This window comes from Zootermopsis nevadensis, unplaced genomic scaffold (assembly GCF_977971745.1).
Source record: "Zootermopsis nevadensis isolate Lab colony 2312 unplaced genomic scaffold, Znev_1.0 Znev_ptg000011l, whole genome shotgun sequence".
In the NCBI taxonomy this organism is placed as follows: domain Eukaryota; kingdom Metazoa; phylum Arthropoda; class Insecta; order Blattodea; family Termopsidae; genus Zootermopsis; species Zootermopsis nevadensis.
Genome location: NW_028259143.1, coordinates 17,691,600 through 17,707,453, shown reverse-complemented (window position 1 = coordinate 17,707,453; position 15,854 = coordinate 17,691,600). Strand labels below are relative to the sequence as shown.

Genomic DNA, 15,854 nt, shown 5'->3' with positions numbered 1-15,854 from the left:
TACTAGCCTCACGTCTCACGTTACATAGATTATCCGCATTTGTTTTGTTTGGGTTCTGCAACCATTGAAATTTTGTTTGCTTCCTTCGATCTATTAATTTTGAACATTCTTCATCAAACCACGGTTTATTTTGCTTTCTCCTGTGGTATCCTAGTTTCTCTTTTGCTGAAATTTTGATGCAGTTTCTGACATTTTCCCACTCCCTGTTGATGTCCACACTTTCATTATCCTCATTTGTCTCTAAAATTTGAAACCTATTCGAAATTTCAACTTGATATTGTTCCTTTGCCTCTCCCTCACTTAATTTTTTCAAATCAAATCTTTCTGTGTCAAAATTTTGTTTAGTTCGTCTACTTACTGAAAGCCGCTCCCTCACTTTTGCTACCACCAGATAATGATCAGTGTCGCAATCTGCTCCTCTGAATGATCTCACATCAATTACATTTGTCTGCCTTCTCTTATCTACTAAAACATGATCTATTTGATTGTGTGTTCTGCCATCTGGGGAAGTCCAAGTGTATTTATGAACATCACGGTGTGGAAATTTTGTACTTTTTACAATTAAATCTTTTGACGTAGCGAAGGTCACTGCTCTGACGCCATTATCATTACTAAGTGCATGGAGACTCTCGCTGCCTATTGTGGGTTTGAAGATATCCTCCCTCCCAATTTTTGCATTGAAATCTCCTAGCAGAATTTTCATGTGATACTTGCCAAATGTATCAAATACTGATTCCAATTCTTCATAAAAGCTATCCTTGATATCATCGCTTTTGTCTTCAGTTGGGGCATGAACATTAAGGACAATGATGTCGCACCAACGTCCTTCCAAAATTACGTAAGACAACCTGTCACTAACAAATTCTACTCTCTTAACTGCTGCCCTAATTCTGCTATGAACAAAAAAACCCGTCCCTAGCTGATGATTGTCATTCCCCTTTCCATAGAAAAATGTAAAATTGTCCACTGGGATCGTGCCCTCCCCCTCCCATCGCACTTCCTGCACTGCCACTAAGTCTAACTTATAATTCCCTAATTCCCTACACACTGATTTCAGTGCCCCAGCCCTATAGAGGCTCCTAATGTTCCAGGTACCAAATCTCATGTCCTTTTTCAATTGCCGTGGTCGTGCCAAAGAGTCCGTCCTGATCCGAGGCTTGGTTGATTTTTTCGTAACACATATTTTTTTTAAAGGTGAAAGGTTGTTAGCCCTACACCCAACCCCCAACCTGGAGGACCAGGGTATCACTCTTAGTCTAGCGCATCTCCTTAGACCTGTCCGGCTTGGGTGACCCTACCATGAGCCGAAGCTCAGGCCGGCATAGCCCTAAGGGTCATTTGAGCACGCAAGCCTCCTCACCCGGCAGATTGCCTTCGACAAGGTGGTGATACCTTCGAGCGTGTCTGCTCTCGCTAAAATTGTTTTAATCCGCACCGATCCGATTTACGTACACGAATGAGAATGCCGTCTCATTCTGGCAGTAATTTTATTAGTGGTAATATTTTATCAGTTTTGCAGCTGAAGTACATACATCTTCCTGGAAATCATTTCCAAAGGCAGGAATTGTCCACATTGTACACATGCTAAGATAAAGATGGACCGAATTTAGACATTATCGTAATGCTTCGTATTCAGGACGTCTTCATTTCACATCTTGGCTAGGAGTCGAGCTATGCTGACGTTTTCTGTGACACATTCAGCTCGGCCACGCGTATGACACGAAAACACAGCCGATAAACGTGAATGGGCGATATATTAGTCGGAAAGCATATTGCAGGGGTAGACATAGCCCCCCCAAAACATTGCTGACCATTTCTGAGAAAGTTTGCAGTGCCTGTAAATGTGCATATTTCTTCATTTCGCGGATTGGATCTGTCCGAGTGTTTTAATTAATATGTTCCTGGCCTCTTAATCGCTGATATGATTCCCTTATGTAGAAGAACGGCGGACCCAAAGTTATAATTCCATTCCATTAGCGTTATCAAATCAAGATGGATGAGAATGGGAGAAGATAAATATATATAAAATTTTAGTCGGGAACTTTGAAGGGAATATAAAATTTGGAAAAATAAGCGTAAAATAGGTGATAATGTATCTAAGACATAGGGTGTGAGGGTGTGGATTAGGTTCAAGTAATTCAGCATGGTTACCTAATGGTAGGCTTTTGTGAATATGGTAATGAACCTCGGGGTTCCATAAATTACATACAATTTAATAACCAACTCGGTTAGTGTCAGCTTCAAAAGGAGGGCCGGTGTAATGTATTAGTTATTTAATTATTCATTGTTCCAAGTATTGCCGGCGCAGTGACCACGCGGTCTGAGGCACGGACCTCGTGCGCCTGGCCGCCGTGACCGTGGGTTCGAGTCCCACTCAGGGCATCGATGTTCGTCCGCGTCTCTCTGTGTTTGCATAGGTAGAAGCCTTGCAGATAGGGCTGATCACTCATGCAAGGCGTTCTACCAATGTCCATATTGCTCTCCTGTGGGTATGATTTGTTTAGGGCAGTATTCAGGATTCTAAACATTTGATTGGTCTGTTACCGTCTTACCCAGGAGCGTACCAGTAGCTGTTCTTCCATCTCTTATGGCCAGGCAACTGCTGTCTCCTGTATTTCTCATTGCACACACATAAATGGGGTGTAATTTCAGTGGTGAAGATCTTGAAGAACAAGATGGTTCTGGTGTCGTCAACAAGCCAGTGCCTCCAGTCACAGTCAATAGCCATCTGCACTGCTGTGCGTCAAAGCTGGATCTAGCTGCGACAGCCCCAGGGAGCAAGGAACTCAAAACACAAAAGTGAGTGCTTCTCAGTTATTTTAATGGTCATTTATCCTGAGCAAGCAATCATTAACCAATGTTATTCAGCTTTAACCACAGGGTGTATGTGGGTTCGGATCTTATTGTTTTTTAAGTTAATAATAATTATTATATCATTACTGATCAAATTGTATTCAAAGTTCTCGCATTTAAACATCCTTTTCGCCAGCTCTTGGGTCATCTTTGCGTTTACTGTTGGTTGCAGCCAGGTCACACGTCTTTTTTCACTTATACTTCAATGTTGCTCCTTTTCCCATGTCCCAGACTGTATGTCAGCGTACAGAAAACACTTTCAAACCCTGTCAAACAGCAGAAACATATGTGGTTCTGTAACTGTTCTACCAGAATTCCTGGAATTTTATCTGCCAGTCCTGCTGTATGCAAATTGCTCTTGGCGATGCTCATCACAGTAGCAGGCTCATTTACTGTTAATACTGGGGATAATGTGAACGACCCGTTCTTCATGTGCCTGAGCACTGGCTTGATCTATAGACATTCGATAGGACTCCTTGGACGAGGGATCGTCCCGTCGCAAGGCCTCTACCTGTGCATGGGACAGCACGACACAGAAAGACGCGGACAAACATCCGTGGCTTGAGTGGGATTCGAACCCACGGTCCCAGCGACCAAGCGGCACAAGGCCCACGCCTCAGACAGCGCGGCCACTGCGGACCCCACTGTTAATACATGGATTTTAAATGTCACCATTTACATCACAGATCCCAAGTAACAACCGAAACTTTTCCCAAGACGCTATACTCGTATGTGGTTTCTTACCCGAGTAGGTCTTGTTTGTTAATGCTGTTGTTGGTGTACGGAATTTTTGAAACCAAATGTGAGGGAGTTGTCGGCGTAGCTGGTGGAAATGAAATGGCACTTGAACTGAAATTGATTAAAATGCTTAATGGTACATTTGTCTTTCCAGATGTAGTAGAAGTGATACTTCAGCATGGAATTCATTTTGAAATTACGCAGGGAATTTCTATTCTTAAGCTTTTATGGGCACAATGCAGTGGTGGTGGTATATAGAGGGACGTTGTATCAGGGTTCGACTGTATTCAGATGTAAATAACATTAAATTCTGGTAGAATTCTAGTCTTTATGATTAGATGGGAGTTTATGCTGTCAACCGTCACGTTTCTGAATACAAATGTGGTTTTGTAGATTTTAGGATGAATAGTGGATTCTGATTGAGTAAGGAATGTTACAAATCTATGCTTTTTTTAATTGTGTATGAGGAGCATTCCGAGAAAATCCTAAGAAATTAATTTAATTGAAGTTAAAGTTTTGATAGTGAAATAAGTAGTAACTATTTTTTTTTCCAGGACTTTCCTGTTAATAATGAGGGAGATGGTTCAGACAGAACGGGATTATGTGAAGTCCTTGGAGTACATAATCGAGGTAATTCTTAGCATGTTTTAATAAATTGCAGTGTGATATTTTGTTGTATCAAATTGCCTCGGACTTTTGAGGCATGCATGAGCCCGTGGCCATTTTGTGTGTGTTTGGGGGGGCGGATACAATACAACACAATACTCTACAAAAGTAAGACTGGAAAGGTGCACTGTGCTCTGTTTTAGATTATGCCAACATTCCGAAGCAGTTCATCATGCCACAGCACGTACGTCGTCGTTGCACTAATGCATTACACACAACAAAGTCATTTTAGGCCAGGCGCAAACAGAGCCACTTGTGGCCGCCACAAGCTGCGGACTGTATTTTGTATGGAGTTTTAATAGACTCAGCGCAGACACGGCGTTCGTAGTGGCTCGACCGGGTCACTCGCTGCGATAGTGGCCGTGTCTCGCTACTTGTGGCTGCCTCCGACCACTGTTTATCCCGCGCAAACGTCTGCATAAAGTGGCGACCACTAGTGGTCGTGTTTAGCCACAAGTGGCTCCGTTTGCGCCCGGCCTTACTGTCCTAACTAGTAATAGCTTTTCATACTTAAACAATAATATTGATTACATAAGGCAGCATTTTACACTTTTATAACCTTCATCAGCCTGAGTCATAATTAAAGCAATTACTCTTTTTATATTTTCACCGGGCACGTAAAACTCGTGGCCCGACTGAGTTATCAAATGTCCGAAATGTCAAGTTTCCGAGGCGCTTCAAATAGCTACTTGTTGTGTGCTGCCGCACAGCTGCTTCATGTTTAAGTTCGATAAAGACGAAATGAATTTCAGTGAGATTCACATTTGTTTGTGCTTGTGAGAAAATGGAGGAATGAAAAGTATATCTTAAGCTTAAGATCGGAATTTTGTAGTAAACGTAGGCTGTTGCGATTTTACCGGCGATGGCCCCCCAGAACAAAGGCCCTTAGCAGGCACGGAGTTTGAAAGCACTGTCAGTATGCGTCCACTGAACAGGTTAATTGTACCACATTTTTGGTTGTAATGAAATGTTCTGCTCTTGAATTTTTTTCAGAATTACATTCCTGAGCTGTTGAGGGAAGATATTCCTCAGGCTCTCCGAGGGCAACGTAATGTTATTTTTGGTAATGTGGAAAAGATTTATGAATTCCATAGTCAGTATTTCTTACAAGAACTGGAGAAATGTGAGAACAGCCCACACCTCGTCGGCCAGTGTTTCCTTCGTCATGTGAGTAACCTATGAAGAAAGAGCGCACGTAAACTCGTTTCTTTTCATGGGGAATGCTTTTAAGTGTGTAATTTTAGAAATAGAATGATCCAGCTGAGAAATTCACCGTAATAAAATAATTAAATTAGATTAAATTAACCCCTTAATATATACTTTTGTGGGCATAGACGAAAAAGTTGAAACTTGCGGGAAATTAACAACTTGACACGGATTGTGCCGTGCGTCTCTTAATAAATTAAGGGTTCAGTGAGAAGTGCACGTAAAACTTGAGAGGAAGAGATCACTTGGAAGTCCGAGGCATGGATGGGCAAATAATATTATAATGAATTTGAAATAAATTGGATATGGGGGTGTGGACTAGACTCGGGATATGGATCAGTGTCAGGTTTTTGTGAGCACAGTAATGAAGCTTCAGTTTTCATAAAGGGCAGAGCATTATTAAGTATTTATCAACTTCTCGGGAATGTATCGGTTAGTTACTTGCGTGCAGGGCAGTGTTCTGCGAACACCGTAATTTGTCGGACATGACAGTAAACCGCAAAATTTTACCTCGCATAGAATCCTTTCTCTATAAGAATGCAGGCACGTGAAAACGAAACTTAATGTTGCCTGTTTGTAATTATAATGTGCGAATATGTTGTTCCTCGTCAAATTTCGTGAGATTTCTGAAACCTTTTAGCGGCACATTGGTTGCAAATCACAGATACTGAATACACTTTGGCGGTGTAAGTTTATTTTCACATTTTCCTCTGAAATACACTGCGTTAGATTATTTTATTTTCTGTCTTGACAGATTTAGACTAGTTTATTTCTTAGGAACTTTATTCGACTGCTAAAATTTGTGTATACCTACAAAAAAAAACAAATAATATTCTCTCTTCTTTAACAAATTTACAATAAATTTGCGGTGAATGTTTATAAAGCATGGGAAGTTTGGTGGCTTCATATCTTGTTTTTTTCACAGAAAGGTTCGATGCTGTCGAAATAGGGCCTGTCCTTTTTATTCCATGTACAAATAGCTAAAATCTTGCAGCTGCCTTGTTATCTACGCTTAGATCCGTCCACGTGCCAAAACATTGCTATATCGGCTTTGTCAGCTGCCACTAGATTTGTTCAGATTACAGCATCCTTAATTTGAATCATGCCTCCAGTTAGAAGTCAAGTACGTTTGTTTCGTTTGTATCTGTTTTGCGACAGGCCATTTTATATTAATGTATTGCTTTCGTGATTACTCTTCACTTTAATTTTCACCATTTCAGGAGAAGAAGTTCTACTTGTATGCCCTTTACAACAAGAACAAGCCAAAATCTGATTCACTGATGTCAGAATATGGAACGTCTTTCTTCAAGGTATAGTTTTTTTTTGTCTATCGCATGTTTCTGAGCTGGTGTGCCGTGCCTTTTTGAATTCAAATGCATTTCTGCGTATTTAACGTTAATTCACAGAGTGGTGATAGGGACGGAATCTTGTTCAGCCTCTGCTGTGTCTGCGTTTCATGTTCTGCTTCTTCATAAGAATTTTGCGATCTTCATGTGTTTGCGCTCGCTTTTGATGCATGCGCGTTTCAATAAATAATTCAGTTGATGAATAAAAGCAGGTGCTGTGACGATATTCGTAGTTGGATTTCTGCCACTCGAGCTGCTGAATATAGTGATTGGTTTTCTTGCTTCCTTCTGATGACGTCCATTTTTCAGTGCTAGAATTTTATTTTAATAACATAATTAATATGATTAAAAATTAAATCCATGGCGTAACAGCCCTCTGAGAGCCAAAGCCTCACGTTCACTTGCCTAAGCAGAGGTGAACGATCATCCAACCGGATACAGAGTGACGTGTGGTCAGCACGACGAACCCCCAGCCATTGCTAGTTTTCATGACCGGATTACGCTCCCCAATTTCCTCACGATGCTGGGTTGGCACCGGTCGAAAGCTCATGAGAAAATTTCTTCTCCCCCGAGACTTGAACCAGCGCGCATTCCGTATCGCCGGTCCGAAGCACGATGCCTCAGACAGCGCGGCTACGGCTCGGGACTAATTAATATGATAGAATTAATATTAATTTCTTTTGGTGTCATGCACTTGCACCCATTCACAGTGTAGTAGAAAAAGGAGATGTAAAGTTAACGATAGAATAATGGATTTCATGTTCAGTAATTGACACCGATTTACTGACGTACTTTGACAGAATACTCAGTAATAATGTAATGAATGTTTATTATGTTGAATGTTAAACAGAGTTCATACATCAGATTAAGATAGGTTATGAAATAACTTTAGGGACCACTTCTTCTGCTTGCCCAGTCACGTCAGTGATATTCAGATCTCCAGATTTTGACGAGGGCCTCCTAACCCCTGGTCCCCCACATTCACCCTGAAGATGGCAACTGAAGTCTTTGCTGAAATGGAAATGTTGCTTATCTCTGAAAGTTGAGGTTATATTTTAACTTCGGCCATGGAAATCCGAGGTCGAGGGTCTAATTGTGTTGTTTTGGTCAGACGAAGCAAGTCGAGTTGGGAGACAAGATGGATCTGGCTAGCTACTTGCTGAAACCGGTGCAGCGAATGGGCAAGTACGCTCTACTGCTTCAACAGCTCATGAAGGCGTACCCTGACAAGGAAGTGGACGTGACTGACATTAGAGCTGCTGAACAGATGGTCCGATTTCAGCTGCGCCATGGCAATGATCTACTTGCTATGGACTCTCTGAGGGACTGTGATGTAAGTATTCTTAAATATGTTTATGAAATATACCTCAAGACAACGGACAGTGTCCATCACGGTGTTTGTATAATGAATCGGCCATTGTCGGTGATTAGAGTATCGTAACTATGAGGCGCCGTAGAAATGCAGCAGAGGGAGGATTGTGAAGGACAACCAATGATTACAAGTTCCAGAAGATAAACAGTCCTAAAATGGAAGGAAAATATAAATTCTGCGTCAGAATTTTAATTTGAATGATGTAACAAAATTATTTTTTCTCAGAATTTACCACTGGAATACGTAATCTTTTATCTGAGCCGTCTCATAAGAGGTGCGTCCTCAAAGTAAGTTTCCCTGGGGCCGTTTACAGAAACAAAACACAATTTCACGGGAATATTTATTGCAACAGATACAGCAAGTGTCCAGCTATTTTTCAACATATTCGCCACCGGAATTGAGATATTTGTCATACCGTGGGACCAACTTTTGAATACCTGTGTCGTAGAAGTCTGCCGCCTGGGATTGGAACCACTGTGTGACAACCATCTCCGCCTCTCTGTCATTCTCAAAACGCTGACGCTGACGCTGACCGGACAGGAATTTCTTGAGGTGTAGGAAAAGATGGAAATCACTGGGAGCGAGGTCCGGGCTGTAGGGTGAATGATTAAACACCTCCCAGCTGAACTCCTGCAGGAGACTTGCTGTCCGTCGAGCCGTGTGCGGCCTAGCGTTATCACTGACCGCACTTCACAGTCGGCGGGAGCTGGAATAAGAACCTCCATCTTCAACAGCTGCAACGATGCTAATGTGAGAACGCGGGAGGTACCGTTAGTGCATGCGCCATGCTACGTCATTGCTCTATCACGTACGCACAGTCGCTTTGCGCAATATAAGGTTTGCTAGCTGTGGGACGAGTGGGAAACTTACTTTTGGGACGCGCCTCATATGTAAGATTATCTGGGTTCGTCTGTTGTATCTCCGGGTCGTGCTTCCAGACTGTCCGTCTGTATTTGGCGACTGCTTTTATTATTGTTTTGTATTTTAACAGGTAAATGTCAAAGAACAAGGAAGGCTGCTTCGACAAAATGAATTTCTAGTCTGGCAAGGAAAGGGAAAGAAGTGTCTTCGTCATGTTTTCCTATTTGAAGAGTTAATCTTGTTCAGTAAAGCTCGGAGATTCCCTGATAGGAAGGTAATAATTTTATGTGAAATTTTATATGATTTTAACAATAAGCTTGTGTAAACGACGGAAAATAAAAGTATTGAATACAAATATGTTGCTTGTAACATTGACACCAAATATGACAGCAGGTCATTGAAATTTAAGGGTTTTTAGGGCAATGTGAATATAGATCTTCTGGATCCGAAATACTGCATGGATCAACTATCCAGAAGATCGCCATTTATGTAAGATAAATGTTTTACATAGCCAAGTTTGGTTGCACTTAAAATAATCCTTATTTGAAGCTTATTTAAAACATCTTCAGCACAGAAATTCACACGACATGAACTGATTTCTACCGTAACATTTTCAATTAAAATTTATCCTTCCACAAAGCACTTTATGATAACATCTTATCTGTAATGTGGTTTTATAATTTGGATCTCACCCGATATGTTATAATTATTCCCTTTCTGGGTTACAGTCTCATAGTAACCTTTAACATTTAAGGAATCCATGGTTTTAGTTCAGTTTCATTTTTAACATAAACATTCTCGGAAATGTCGCCCTCGGTGGCCTAGTGGTAGCGTGCTTACCACTGGACCAAAGGATTGCGGGATCAAACCCGCCGGAGGTCGATGGATTTTTAAGGGTGATAAAAATCCATAGAACAACTTCTTCGGAGGGGAAGTAAAGCCAGCGGTCTCATGTCCTAGATGTATGGCATGTAAAAGATCCTTACGAGCATGTCTCTCCTGTTTCACTACTAGAGGACTCTAGGAGACAAATCAGGAATGAGTAGAAATTGTGCAGACAGGTAGAGGCCTTGCAATGGGCTGAACGCTCGTCCAAGACGTTCCTACCGAATGTCTTAAAGTAGATCTGAAACCTCCAAAAGGAGGTCCTTATGCTCCATGTAGGGGAGGAAAGGGTATACGAGGAGATTACAGGAAATAAATTCAGTTAAATGTGATTTATGTCCAAAGTTTTGGTATATCGGCGCTGCTATGATACGGAAGTGATGTCGTTTATATAAAATTTTATACAAACTGTTGAAATATTAATGATTCCTATGTGTGATTGAATTTTCTCTTCTAGTACAATTGAAATAAGCTTTTCTCTGCTGGATTTATGTTTGAAATTAGAAACAAATATTGCTTAAAATGGTTATTAATGATTTTGGTTGTATTTTTGTTTTTACTGTGTAACGTGAAATATTTTGAATGATTGTGTTGTTTTGATACTGTGTAGTGATAGCAAAATTTAGCCCATGTTTGATGAGCATGACAATTATTTAAGATTGCGTAATCACAGTCTCAACGTTAATAAATAGTAGAAGGCAAATGTTTAATTTGTTTAACTTTCCAGAACCTGGATTTGTACATATACAAGAATAGCATTAAGATGACGGACATTGGACTCACCGCAAAAATCGGAGACAGCACAACAAAGTTTGAAATCTGGTTCCGCAAAAGGAAGCCGAACGACACCTTCACTTTGCAGTCCATGTCCGAAGAAATTAAACAAGTATGGACGGAAGAAATCTCGAAATTACTTTGGAAGCAGGCGCTGAGAAACAGGGGTATGTTTTTAGTTCTCTAGCGAAATCAAATTTCTTCAAATAATCAAAATTTACTTTTATTTACACAATCAGCCCCTGTGACCAGACACAATGCCTTGTAGTGACAGAAGTTGGTTCTTCAAAGGCTACGGGAAGAACTCCCCGGAAAAAAAAAATCACCTGGTCCTCCAGGTTGGGGGTTGACGCGGTGGGTCAGCTCCTCACCCGTCGGAAAAAACCACAATGCTAAAAAAGCCTCGGGAAAATATCAGGCACCGGAAGACCGAAGTAACGGTCAAGAAACGGAAGAAGAAGAAGAAGAAGGGCCACTTTGCGTCATTCGTTGATCTAATGCTGTGTTGTATTTTGAAAATATTTTAATTGATCAACAAAATTTTGAATTACATCCTGGTTTTTAATAATGACGTGGTACATTTTAATTACTCGTTTTCTTGTCCATCAATTTTGAATTGGAATTTTTCAGAGATGCGCCTCGCTGAAATGTCTTCGATGGGGATTGGAAACAAACCCTGCCTAGACATCAGACCGAGTGCTGATCAAATAAGCGACAGGTCAATCAGCATTGCACAGCTGAGCAAAAGTAAGTGTGGGCTTTGAAGTTTTGTGCTGTATGGATTGATGTCGGAAGACAGAACGGTCCATTTTTGTGATTATCTTTTCCTTTCTTTACTTTAAAACTTGTTTATCATCTTATTCTGTTCATGATCAATGTCTGCACTCACGGGTCTGAAACTTGGTCTTTCACTTTGTGGGAAGAACACAGATTAAGGTTGTTTGAAAACGGGTCGTTGAAAGAATATTTGGACGTAAGAAAGAGGAAATATCAGGAGGCTGGAGCGGTGATCAGATCAAGGAGGGTGAGATGAGCGGCACATGTAGAATGCGTTTGCTAGATGAATTTTGTTGGATGATCCGATGGAAGGAGATGATGTGGAGGCAGAAATATTGTTGGTGGGTGATGTTAAAATGGATCTTGATGGCTTCGGGTGTGAAAGGAATTATTCTGGTTTGGATAGGGTCCTAGTTGCCGCGTCTCATGAATATTTGGGTTTCGTAAGAGGTAGGGAATGTCTGGACTAGCTAATTGACTATCAGCTTATCGTGAAGAACACTGCTTCATGTTTCTTTCTGTCATAAATATTTGAATGCTAGTGCCGTAGTTGTCGATGTTCTGTGATCGGCACATCCAAAATATTTTGTTTGGTGCATATACAGGATGTCAAAATTTTTCCTTATTTTTCCCCCCCGACATTTATTTTGAGAAATGGTTCGTAAAGCTCACTTTTATCTGCGAACTGCTTACACTCCTCAACTCCTCACAGCTGTACATATTTCACTATTAATCTCACCCCTTCCTTCTTCAAGCTCAGCATAGACAATGCCGTGCGCTGAAAGCCTTGTTCACACACGTCACTTTGTAGTCATTCTTAAACTTCCTGTAGCAAACATCGTGTCAAGAATTTTGAACTTGCTGATTTCTTTGTTAGAAAAAACCTTGTAAATCATTTTCCTCTAGGTCTCGAAGAAATTTTCTCCATGATCGAACCAGCATTATTTATTTAGTATTTCTGTTGTGTCGTAAAGGTTCGATTAAAGGCTTAATCAGTAGCGCAGTGCACTTGAACATCCACAAATTAGCAAATATTTGCAGATTATGTGGCATTCCTTGATTAAATTATCTTCATGCCTTGATAATCTAAATCAGGGGTTCTCACCCTTTTCTAATTGGACACATTAAATGTACTACTAACCAAATGCATTGTGGGAAAACTTATTTATGTTAATGTCATCTCTTGATTTTCTTACAACATAGGTTGAGAAACGCCGACCTAAATAATAATTTTGGTTGCAGCTGCCCCGCGGTTCCGCAACTCAATCACGGTGTCGTCAGGAGAGCTCTTGCGTAGCAACAAGCGACCTCATTCTATAATTTCTGTGAGCAGTTCTTCTTCTGGTGGGAGTAGCAGCAGCACCACCAGTCACTCCTCTGCTTCAGGATATGGGCCTCTAATCAACCTGGGGTTTGACCCCGCAGACAGCCCCCACATGCATCACCGGTCCACCACTCTCAACAGTCAGTGCTCTATGGGTAAGAAAAGTCACAGGCAGTTTGGCGATCTTTGCACCGTGCATTACTTAACGTTGTCTCTGCAGAAGTAAATTCTACACTGCAGAACATGTGAGTCATGGGACAGCAGGGTGACCGATGACGGCACCGTCTCACCAGAAAGACTGACAGGAGGGTTAGGCTAAGACCATGGATGGAGCGTGGCGGACAAATCCCATGGGAGTGGCACGTCGTGCAAAAAGCGCGCTGGGGCAATGCCTGAGCGTTTCCCCATGTGCATCTCTGCTGGTCATCCAGCTCATGATGGATGCCTTTCAAGGGCAAAAGCTATTGATTTTGAAAAGCTGGGTGGGTTTAGTGGTAAGGGGTGACCACTTGGGGTGCAAAGTCCTAGGTTTCTTGCCCCTTGGGAAAGCCCTAGGGTGCATCATGGGGGACTAGCTGAAATAAACAAAGTACAGACGGACAGACATATTCAGGCTTATAAGGTGGTGTTTGCTGACATTGAAGCTTGTGGAACAGCTGATAACACTTTCAAATCATTTTAGTGAAATAGAATGGCTACTTGAAATGAAGAACCAAATTAATTTTTCTTTTTATATCATTAAATATTGATGAAACTGAAATATGCATTAAGCGGAATGTGCGTACCATCGTGAAAGAAGGAATTTCACTCTTGAATGGACAATTTTGGAAGATCCACAAAAGTAGTCTGTATCAAACGGGTAGAGGGGATACAATCCCCCCCCTGTGGTGATTTCAGCATTTTTGCAAAGTACGACCAACTTAACTGGCGAAGGATTGGTCTGGTTTGTCAGGTTGAAACTACGCCTCGAATTTTGCTCGTTCACGGAGCCCGTCTGGTAAATGATGTTACATAAAATCTTTGCTGCTGTTTTGTAGTGACAGGATGTGAAAAATGGCGTGCGCACGCACATGCAGGTGTGCGCTTGTCTATCCCTCGATCCATTCGCACATCTCTCGGCCCATCAGTCCTTATGTCCCTCCCTCCCCTCCCCTCCCCTCCTCACTTATACCTTACGTACGCACCCACAAGACGTGGCACATGGAAAAGGTGAACGGTAATGGGGGGGGGGGGGGGGGGGTCAAGTCGTCGCTTAGCTTAGCCGTGCTTGAGCGCGATAGTCACCAGACACCAGGACGGAAACGTTAAAAGTGTTTCTGGTGGAGCCTGACCTCAGTAGCATCTTTTATCGTGTTTGGATTAGGTTTTGGGTTTTGTTGATGCAAAATTCGTGAATTCTATTTGTCGACTAGCGCGCGTAATTATTTGTCAGCGTTAGCAATCGTCATTTACGTTTTAATTTCAGAAAGTGGAATTATAGCAGATATCTCGTTGGGATCTGAAGACACTGATGGCAGTGGCAACCACTGGCACGTCGAAAGATCAAACAGCTCCGTGACGTCAGCGTCTCTGGACTCTTCTATGTCTCCTACATCCCCAGTTTCGCCCACTGACGAGGACAAGAACTGCCTCGCTCCAAACCAAGCTAAGGAAAACAATTCAGCGCAGGATTTGGAAACGGACCAAGAGGAACTAACGATTAAATTGTAACAAATAATACGAACAGTTAATGACTAGAATTAATACTCAACGTATTTACGTGACACTAAATTGTAAGCAAGGTAACTCTCACGTCTAGAGATCAGTTTTATTTTAGGACGGGTGTTCCCATCCTCCTTAGGCTAAAGTCTGAAATTCTTTTCCTCCTCTTACATAACACGGTCCGTTCAGTCTTTCAGAATCTCGTTATATATTTTCGTATGATTACTCAGTGAATTTAATATAAAGAGAACAATTCACTATTTCGCACAAGTCGCCTTCCTTCCGTTGTGTATTCACTTATGAACTTGTCATTTAATTTTCATAGACGTTAGTACTCCGCACGAAATATGGATCTGAGCGAAGCAGGAAGACGTCACTAAGCCAATTTGCCGAACAGTCCGTAATTCAGCTTTATTCTGACAGTCTTCCACTTTCACGCTAGAAGTCGTGCGGAAATAAATACGTCTCAAAGTTTTGGGTTAGTCTTGACGTATTTCAGTGGTCCACGTGCTACAGGAGGAGAACTACGTATTTAGATTATGTTGCGGCTCGCATGTCACCAGGCATGTTCGTGTAACGTGAGGAATGAATCATCTTTTACGTCATTTTTCTTATTGGTTTATAAAAATATTTAATTAGATTTTTGTCTTTAGCGTTTCTTATAAATGTAGACGCATAACTGATTTGTGTATATATGTTTAAGGTGGCTGCCCTGTACCATGTATAGATGCAGTATTTATTGTGTTCGACGCCACGTGTGAAGTGCGATGTTTGTCCCGCACTACTGATGTTGTAGAGTGAAATATCGGGCCGTCCTGGCCAAATTGATATTTAATATATTATAGTTGACGTACTTTTAAAATTGCCGACGTGCGTTTATGGTGACGACATACCTTACGAGATGTTAATACTGCTCGTTAGAGCTGCTTTGACAAACGTATTAACGTGAGGTGTTGCATTTTGTATTTTTTACTAATAAAGTGTATTATATTGTAAACGTACTTTAACATGTTTAAAATCCAGTGTCATTTTTGCCTCATCTGCTGATAGTACAGTTAACGGAGAGGATGACTTGGAAGAATGTTGTATGACATCCTGCCATCTTTGTCGTCGTCACTGCCTTCATAGAGTACAGACTTTATTAAAGTAAAAGTATTGGATCAGTTTGCCTTATTCGTTTAAACCGATATGAAGCCGCCTTCAGTCGAGAAAGGAAGGACTCGTGCCTCACCAGGTCTGGCGAAACAGATCTGTGTACAGATGGCCTGGCATATATAGAGGGATGCAGAGGAAGTTTAGTGCTGAGAACGCGTACGTCCTCTCTCTGTCTATGCCGGACTCGGCTGCTATC

The 15,854-nt window shown here is 41.5% G+C and overlaps 1 protein-coding gene across 4 annotated transcripts in view; it reads left to right on the top strand.

Moving 5' to 3' along the window:
• Positions 1–15,504, top strand: part of LOC110831512 (puratrophin-1) — a 370,795-nt gene extending 355,291 nt beyond the window's left edge. For all 4 annotated transcript variants that reach the window (XM_087347486.1, XM_087347487.1, XM_022067614.2 and 1 more), the window contains 10 exons: positions 2,653–2,799; positions 4,146–4,221; positions 5,251–5,424; positions 6,684–6,773; positions 7,921–8,142; positions 9,173–9,316; positions 10,655–10,868; positions 11,332–11,448; positions 12,721–12,957; positions 14,268–15,504. In XM_087347486.1, the coding sequence (XP_087203612.1) occupies positions 2,653–2,799; positions 4,146–4,221; positions 5,251–5,424; positions 6,684–6,773; positions 7,921–8,142; positions 9,173–9,316; positions 10,655–10,868; positions 11,332–11,448; positions 12,721–12,957; positions 14,268–14,512 (1,666 nt within the window). In that variant the 3' untranslated portion in view covers positions 14,513–15,504. The remainder of the gene's footprint in view (positions 1–2,652; positions 2,800–4,145; positions 4,222–5,250; positions 5,425–6,683; positions 6,774–7,920; positions 8,143–9,172; positions 9,317–10,654; positions 10,869–11,331; positions 11,449–12,720; positions 12,958–14,267) is intronic.
• Positions 15,505–15,854: the final 350 nt, after the last annotated feature.